At 61.1% G+C, this 8,844-nt stretch overlaps 1 protein-coding gene across 1 annotated transcript; it reads left to right on the forward strand.

The window, feature by feature from the left end:
- Positions 1-416: 416 nt before the first annotated feature.
- On the forward strand, positions 417-2,127 carry LOC119140061. Its single transcript, XM_037371099.1, has 3 exons — positions 417-628; positions 816-1,145; positions 1,665-2,127. The coding sequence occupies exons 1-3, from the start codon at positions 574-576 to the stop codon at positions 1,946-1,948; spliced, it is 669 nt and encodes a 222-aa protein (XP_037226996.1). The 5' UTR covers positions 417-573; the 3' UTR covers positions 1,949-2,127.
- Positions 2,128-8,844: the final 6,717 nt, after the last annotated feature.

Here is an 8,844-nt window from a genome sequence, read left to right on the forward strand (position 1 = left end):
CTGTGAGCGGGGCAGGGACGGAGGCTGTGCAGGGGTGGCATCCAGGCTTCCACTGAGAGCATCGTGCAGAGTGGCTGAGCATCCCCCAGCCCCAGCCAAAATTCACCTGTCCTGGGGGGCAGCGCCTGCAGCTGTGTCCTTGTTCCCAGCTGGTTCCAATGGGAAAAGGGCCGGGTTGCACAAGGGCAGGACCCCAGCTCTGCCCATGCACCCCAAACCCCTGCATCCCCTCGGCCACCGGTCCCAGCACCTCCGCCGGTTATTCACCACCCACACGTTACCGGTGAAGTGGGAGCTGCCCCTTCCTCTCCTGCCCATCCCCCAGGGCAGGGTCAGGCCCTGGCACGCCCTGGCACACACCAGCTGCCATCGCTTCCTCAGCGAAGCCCGACCCACCGGCCGAGTCACCGCTTCCCTCATCCCACGAGCACCCAGTGTCCTTCCTGGCAGTGAGCCCCCTGCAATCCTCCCGCCGGCCCCAGGCGGTTTCCTGCCCCTGTGGGGCTCAGCCCCACGGGTCGGGGGTCACAGCATCCGCTCAACCCCCCAGCCAGCCCCACACAAGGAGGGGACATGGCCGGAGCCAGGGCCACGCTGCTTTGCTGGGCACTGCTGGCAGCACCCAGGGGTAAGGATGCTGCTGGGGCTGGGGGGGGCAGTTTGCTGCAGGCAGGGCTGGGATGCACCAGCATCCATCCCTAGGGATGCTTCAGGGTGGTCTTTTTTGAAGGGAGGTGGGGAGATGGAGACCACCCTCGCTCACCCTGCTGACCTCACCACACCCTGTGGTCCTCAGCACAACCATCCCTTGGCAGGTCTGCAGCTCTGCCACGGCATGAAGTGGCTGGAGGGGGTGAAGGGACAGTCCCTGTGCTTCCCAGCCCTGCGCTCCATCTCTGCGAACATCGTGAGGGTCACCTGGAGGTTCGGAGGCACCCACATAGCCGAGGCCAAGCCCACGAAGAGCATGTTCACTTTCAGCCTCCTGCCGAGGTTCCACGGCCGGCTGCTCATCCACCCCAGCAACCTCTCACTGGAGATCAGGCTGCTGAGGCTGGAGGACGCCGGGAATTATGAGGTGACCGTGGACACTTTGTCCGACCCCACCAAGCCGAAGACCTTTTACTACTATTTGATGGTTCATGGTGAGTTCGAGGATGGAGGGAGGAGGGTCATGGGGACCAGGCTTGGGTTCGGTCCACCACAGCTATGTCCCCATGGGGGTGGGCTGCCACTGCGTGCCCCGAGTCCACCCATCCCATGGCACCCCCCACCCTTGACCATCAGGAGGAGCCCAGGATGGGCAGGTAGTCAGCGGTGGAGAAATTCCCTTTCCTCTTTTGATGTCTGAGCTCACCCACTGCACTGGCTGCACCCAGCCCCGGTGGCACCCAGACCCCCCCAAGGGTGCTGCACCCAGCCCCGATGGCACCTAGACCCTCAGGATGCTGCACCCAGTTCTAGTAGCACCCAGACCCCCAGGATGCTGCACCCAGCCCCGGTGGCACCCAGACCCCCCAAGATGTTGCACCCAGCCCTGGTGGCACCTAGACGCCCAGGGTGCTGCACCCAGCTCTGGTGGCACCCAGACCCCTCAAGGCAGGGGCCAGTCCCCTGTCCCCAAAACAGCCACATGTGGCTCATGCCATGCCCTGTGCTCACAGATGGCTCATCTGAGACAGTGACCAGGACCGGTGGCACAGGAGGACACAGCAGGAGCACTGTGGCACCCTGGGAAGCGACCAAGCCACATGGCAGAGACACCGTGACACAGGGCACAGGTGGGGGGCAGCCCCTGGACAAGGGGGGGAGGTCGGGGATGTGCCCAGCACAGAATGGCTACTGCGTGGTGAAGGGCTATCTGGTGGCCGTCATCTTTGGGCTGCTGCTGCTGGTGGTGGCCGCTGTCCACATCGTGACCAGGGACAGCCACCAAGCTGGGGGGTGAGGTCTCAGCAGATCCAGGAGTGGCTGAGCCCCCCGGCATCACCATTCCCTGGGGACCACTCCCACGGCAGTGATGAGCCCGTACTCTGGGCTCCAGGAGCGGTGGCTGCCCTGCCTCAGTTTCCCCAGATGGGGAAAACCATGATTGTTCTAATAAAATCTCTCAAGGACGTGACGTAACACCCAGTTCCCTCATCTATTGCACAAGCAGCTGCCCCAAAATGCATCAACATCTCTTCCTCCCAGAGGCCACCGCAGCCCGGGGGGGGTGGCAGCCCCCCCGGTACCTGGTAGGACCCAAACACACCCCGGTGCAGCCGCTGCATCAAGTGTGCCGCAGCATCGGGTCTCAGCGCACCTGAGGTGGGGACACCTCCATTACCGGGACATCATCGGTTCCATATTTACAGCCCCGAATCTGGTGCGAGATAATAATTCAGCGTCTCATAAAACCTTCTATAGTTTATAATAAGTGAATTATTTACTGGTGACCCTGACTAAATGCTTCGCGGCATAAATTATTGAGTGGCAGATCTGTCAAAAAGTTCTCATAAATAAGTTATCTGGTGCTGTCTTAATGTTCCCAGTAAATTACTCATTCAATCTCCCGTCTAAATGCTCTCCTGGGGAAATTACTCGCGCCTGCTGATTTATGAATTAGGCCTGGGCAAATAAGGACGATTAGGAAGGAGAGCCCTGCCGGGGCACCCGAGGGCTTCGCTTTGCCGTGACGTTTCATCCCAAGAGCATCCCTGGTGCCACCCCATCCCACAGCTGCTGGGTACCAGGCAGGATGGATGCTGGTCTGCCCCAAGTGCTGGTCCCAGAGGGACTGTCCGCACCCCAGGGGGCTGAGCATCCTCCTTCCTGCCACAGGCACCAGGCAGGCAGTGATCCCAGAGTCCCACAGTGATCCTGGGGTTAGGCAGTGATCCCAGGACCAAGCAGCGATCCCAGGGTCCAGCAGCAATCCCAGGGTCCCACAGTGTAATCCCAGGATCAAGCAGCATTCCCAGGGGTCCCACAGTGTTCCCAGGATCCAGCAGCAATGCCAGGGCCATACAGTGACCCCAGGACCAAGCAGCAAGGGTCCCACAGCGATCCCAGGACCAAGCAGCAATCCCAGGGTCCAGCCATGATCCCAGAGTCCCACAGCAATCCCAGGGTCCCACAGTGATTCCAGGGTCCCACAGCGATCCCGGGGTCCCACAGTGATCTCAGGGTCCCACAGCAATCCCAGGGTCCCACAGTGATCCCAGGATCAAGCAGCGATCCCAGGGTGTCCCGTCCCCCCCCAATCCCAGGGTCCAGCAGCTTCCCACAGCGATGCCTGGGGAAGCAGCGCCCACTCCCAGCCCTGCTGCCCTTCTCCCCCATCACAGGGGGGACTCGGGGGGGGGGGCTCCCCCAAACCCACCCCCACCCCCCCAGCACTGAGACACCCCCAGCCACCCCAGGCTCGTTCCCTGCGCTCCATGGCCGGTGGCACACGGTGCTGCCCAGCTGGGTCATTGCCCAGCAAGCGGGGGGCTCCATCACCCCCAACAAGCCCCAGCCCCCCACCCCCACAGCTGGGGGTCCCTTGCTTGAGCACGTGGAGAACCATATTTTTCCAAGGCCCTGGGCATAATTAAAGCGTTGCCCCAGGAGTACAACAGCCGCAATCCCAAGGTCACACCGAGTCCGAGGGGACACCGGTGTCACCACCCCTCTCCCTGCCACCGGCGCTTTCAACGAAGCGCTTTGCTCTTATTCCAGGAGTGGAGCTGATTGAAATAATACATTAAGTGCGGCTCGACCTCATGGGGTGCTGGGATGGGGGAGCAGCCTGCGACCGAGGCTGTTCCATCAGTCGTGGAGGATGGTGGGGTTCGGGGGCAGGAGGAGGAAGGAGAGAGGAAAATTCACTGGTGGGAGCCGGGGGTTTCACAGGAGACCAGGATGCCATATGGTTTTCCAGGGTGGGACACCCGGATTTGCCCCCACGGAGGGGATGGGGATGGGGATGGGGATGGGGGCGGCTTCCCCTGGGGATGCTCCTGAATCTGCTTCAGCGCAAAGGCCACCCCGGCCTCTCTGGTGGGTCCCTGGGGAGCCCGCTCGCCCATCACCCACGTGCCAGGCCTGCACCAGTGTTTGCTTTAATAATTAAATGCCGGTTTGGGGGACAATTATTTATTTAAAGGAAACAGCGTGTTAACAAGAACACAATCTAATCCCCAGTGACAGATGTCTGCTTTATTAGCACCTCTGTCCGAAAGCCGAGCCCGGCAGGCAAACAAACACACACGACAAATAAAACCCTCGTTAGAAGATGTAAGCACACGCCAGAAATTAGTGGGGGGCAGGGGGGGGAATAAATATTAAAAGGTGGTGCCCCCCGCCCCTGGTTCGCACCAGCGCTCTGTGGTGGAGGTGATGCTCGGAGCTGGGGCTGGACCAGCCCTGGGGTGATGGTGGAAGCAGCGTTTGGGTTAAATCCCTGGCGAGACGGCACCTGGCTGGCCCTGGGTTGAGGAGGACCACCAGATCTGCTCGAGGTTGTGTCCCCTTTTTGCCCCGTGGCACCCAAATCTGGTGTCTTCGCCTCAGCCTGACGCCAGGGAGCTGCAGGGTTTGGGAGATGGGGAAACTGAGGCACCAAGGGGCAAAGGGACCCTGACCGCGGCACCCAGGGGAGACACATCTCAAGGCGCCCTTCATGGGGGAAACCCCCATGGCAGTGATGGGGAGCAGCGGGAGAAGGACAGGCAGTGCAGGCAGCATGGGCAGCGGGTTACGGGGACAGGATTAGTGCCGGCAAAACAGGCTCAGTCCTCAGCCGCCGTCTGGGGCTGGGGGGAAGGAGAGCGGATTTTCCCCCCCGAGCAGGATTAGTCCCAGGCGCTGTCGGCATGGGGGGGGTGCTGGCTGAGCAGTTTGGGATGCTGGGGATGGGGTCCCAGTGGCCGGGCCAGGGCTGGGGCACCGTCACCCACTGCCCCCCTGCCCGGCTGCCCCCGCTGTGGCTCGGCAGCAATCGAGGCAGCGATGGAGCCACGGCACAGCAGCCCCGCGGGGGCTCTCCGGCACGTCCCCATCTGTCTGGTGTCCGTTGAGCAAATGCCTCCGTGAGGACCAGCTGCGAGCTGGCACCCAGCACCCGGCTGGCACCCAGCACCCACCCCGACACCGGCTGGGGAAGCCAGAGCGTATGGTCCCCTGGGAGCTGCTCCCGGGCTGGAGTCCCACCTCCATCACCTCTTCCTGGGATTCATCTGAAAAATAAAAGAATTAAAGAAAAAAACGGCATCAGCAAATTGTGGAGGGTTGGGTGCCCTCCTGCAGCGCCTGGTGGGGATGCTCTGATGTCTAATATAGGGCTGAGCTCACCCAGCGCTGTTCCCACCCCCCTCTCATCATCCCAATCTCCTTTATCCCTGTGACTTTGACCCACTTGTGCAATTTTTTCGAAATCGGCCAAGGAGTTGAGCAGTTATTGCAGGAGGGGAAGGAGGCAGGAGGGGAAGGAGGCCAGAGAGGCGAGGGAAGCTGCCTTTCCTCAGGGAATCGGAGCAGGCAGGAGCTGGGTGAGCAGCGCCCACCACAGCCCCCCTTGGAAGGCAGTTAGTTAATTACGGCGGAATAGAGGTCACACCGGCAGGAATGTACAAAGTCAGGCAAAGAGGCTTCCTCGTAATTGCTTTTTAAAAAAAAATAAATATAATAATAATAAAGAGACCTTAATGCGGGTCTGAGGGGCTGGGTATCAACTTTGCCAGCCTGGCCGCTTCGTTAAGCGAGGAGTTATCCTGCTTTTCTCCGCCGAGGTGCTTTTCCTAAGCCAAAAAAATATCTCCAATTTGGTTTTTTGCTCCCCATCGTCGCCCCTGCATCCCACCTCAGCCGCCACGGGAGCATCGAGCGTCGCACCTCCCTGGGGACCCCGGGTCCGGACCTGGGGCCGGCTAACGAGCGGCTTCGTTAGCCATTCCGCTCCGGCACATCGCTCGTAATGAGGAAAAGCGACTGGCTGCTTCCAAATGGGTTCTGGAAGCTGCTCGGAGCCATTAGGCTCTGTATAAATATCATGATGATTGTTATTATTATTGGCGCAGATGGGCGCGCACGGCTCGCCGCACACGGCGGGGATCCTGTCCTGCCTCCGGCGCTCTGCCGGTGGGAGCAAACAAATCCCGCTGCCAGTCCCAGCTCCGCAGGGTGCTGGGGGTGCTGTGTACCCCCCCCCCGGGTCTGCCAGCCCCCCACCCCAACCTAGGAACAAGGGGGAGATGGGGTGAGACCTCTCGCCTCGCAGAGCCCGTGCCACCAAGGATGTCCCCAAGGGTCACCGTGGCCACAAGGCTCGCTCAACCCACCGGGGGCGATGGGCTAACGCGGAGCTGGCCAGGCTGTGCTGCCCCGGGGGGGTTGTGCCCCCCAGTCTGCCAAGGTTTGGGGGGCTGGTGCTGCCTCAGCTGCTCCCCCTGACCCCCAACCCAGGAGGCGGCCAACGCGGCAGCGTCGTGTGCCCATCAGCAAATTCCCGGCCGCTGCCACCCCTGCCCTCGCTCCCCTTCCTCCTGCTTGGAAAACTCCTTCGTGTTTCGCTCCGCTCCGTGGCCACCTCCTCCTCCTCCTGCTCCAACAGCCCCGGGTGCCCGGGGGGGGGCAGCTCCACCGGGGTCCTCCCACCCCACGAGACCCTCCAGTGCCCAAGGACTTTGACCCCATTTGGGCTAAGAGGAGCCCCCGGGCGCGGCAATGCCGGGGGGCACCCACGTGCCCCCAACCCCACCTCGTGTCCCCCCCCTCCCCCTGCCAAGCCAGCCCAACCTGCATCGCCCCCCCCGCTCCCCCCCCCCCACCAGAAGAGCCGCTGTTATTACTTTTCATAAAACATCTTTTATTTTCATCGCAAAGCATCTGTCTCGGCACGGCCACCGGTGTCCCCAGGGGCTGTGCCACAGGGGTTTGGGGGTCCCCAAGGCCACCCGAGGGGTCCCTGAGTGCCCCCGCAGGGAGCAGCAGGTTCCTGGCGAGGAGGGAACCAGGACCCCCCACCCCGAGCCAGGAGCTGTGGGGTCCAGGGTGGGTGCTGTGGGGTCTCGTGGGTGGTGCAGGGTCCTGGGTGGGTGCTGTGGCGTCCCCAAGAGCCAGCAGGGACCCCAAACCACAGCCACCCCCCGGGGGCGGGACCCCCGCCTGCCCCATGGGTGGAGGTGGGGGGACACCTCAGCATCGGCCTGGGTGCTGAGGGGGAGGGGGGACCCCAACACTGGCCCGGGTGCTGGGGGGGGGGCCCCAACATCAGCCTGGGTGCTAGGGGGGAGGGGTGACCCCAACATTGGCCTCGGTGCTGGGGTGTGCGGTGGGTCCTGGATCCTGGCAGAGCGTGGGAGACGCCTGCTGACTCCGGCTGCCCGCGCTGCTTCCCATTCGCGACGTTTTCTCTAAAACCCTCAGGGCCAGAAATCCTATTTCAGAGAAAAAAAAAAAAAAAGAAAAAAAAAAAAAAAAAGAAAATAAGGAAAAAATAAGAAAAGGAAAAAAAAAAAAGAAACTGAACAACAACCACCCAAAAAAAAAAAAAAAATCAACCAAGCCCACACGGCGGGAGCTGGAGCTTTGCCCACCAGCAAGGGCCGTGGCGTGTGGGCAGGGGGCGAGGGGCTCAGCGCCGGCACCCGCGGGGATGCTGGGTGCTGTGGGGTTCAGGGTGGGTGGTGCGGGGTCCTGGGTGGGTGTCATGGGGTCCTGGGTGGGTGCTGTGGGGTCTGGGTGGGTGGGGTGGGGTCTCGTGGGTGGTGCAGGGTCCCTGGTGGGTGCTGTGGGGTCCCTGGTGGGTGCCACAGGGTCCGGGGTGGGTGCACATGCCCGGCCACCTACAGTGTGCGTGTACCTCAGGGTGCACGCGCACACAGAGACACGCACCCCACACACACGTGTACAGGCATGCACAGATGGACACACATGGAAGCACAAAGCCACCCCGCCACGCTCATGTGTGTGTACATGCCCCAACATGCTTGCACACACATACACACCGGCACACGAACAATGCACAAACATACACACACATGGAAATGACACCCCGACATACATGCACATGTGTGAAAACACCCCAGTGAGCCAAACATGTGGATACAAACCCATAACGTGCATGTATGCACCCCAACATGCACAGACATGCAAGCACACAGCCCAACATACACATGCACACCCAAGCAAATGCACACCCCGACACACATGTGCACACCCGCACACACCCCAACACACATGAACACACTCCAACACACAAGCACATGCCCCAACACACGTGCACGCCCCGACACACACGTACACACCTCAACACACACGCACACACCCCAGCACACACCTACAGACCCCAACACACATGGACAGACCCCAACAAATATATGCACAACCCAACACACGTGCACACTCGACCACACATGCACATGGCCCAACACACATGTACAGACCCCGACATACATGCACATGCCCCAACACACACGCACATGCCCCAACACACATGTGCACACCCCAACACACATGTGCACACTCCACCACACATGCACATGGCCCAACACACATGTGCACACCCCGACACACACGCACACACCCCAAAACACATGTGCACACTTCACCACACATGCACATGGCCCAACACACATGTGCACACCCCGACATACATGCACATGCCCCAACACACTCGTGCACACTCCAACACACATGTACAGACCCCAACAAATATATGCACACCCCAACACTCATGTGCACACTCCAACACACACGCACATGCCCCAACACACATGTGCACACCCCGACGTACATGCACATGACCCAACACACACGCACACGCCCCAACACACACGTGCACACTCCAACACACACGCACATGCCCCAACACACATG

Source organism: Falco rusticolus, chromosome 19 (genome assembly GCF_015220075.1).
Source record: "Falco rusticolus isolate bFalRus1 chromosome 19, bFalRus1.pri, whole genome shotgun sequence".
NCBI classification, from domain to species: domain Eukaryota; kingdom Metazoa; phylum Chordata; class Aves; order Falconiformes; family Falconidae; genus Falco; species Falco rusticolus.

Excerpts from the sequence above, each read along its gene's own strand:
- LOC119140061 (XM_037371099.1), top strand. The coding sequence starts at position 574 with ATGGCCGGAGCCAGGGCCACGCTGCTTTGCTGGGCACTGCTGGCAGCA. Across the intron at positions 629-815 it reads ACTGCTGGCAGCACCCAGGG|GTCTGCAGCTCTGCCACGGC; the intron begins GTAAGGATGCTG and ends ATCCCTTGGCAG. Across the intron at positions 1,146-1,664 it reads CTACTATTTGATGGTTCATG|ATGGCTCATCTGAGACAGTG; the intron begins GTGAGTTCGAGG and ends CTGTGCTCACAG.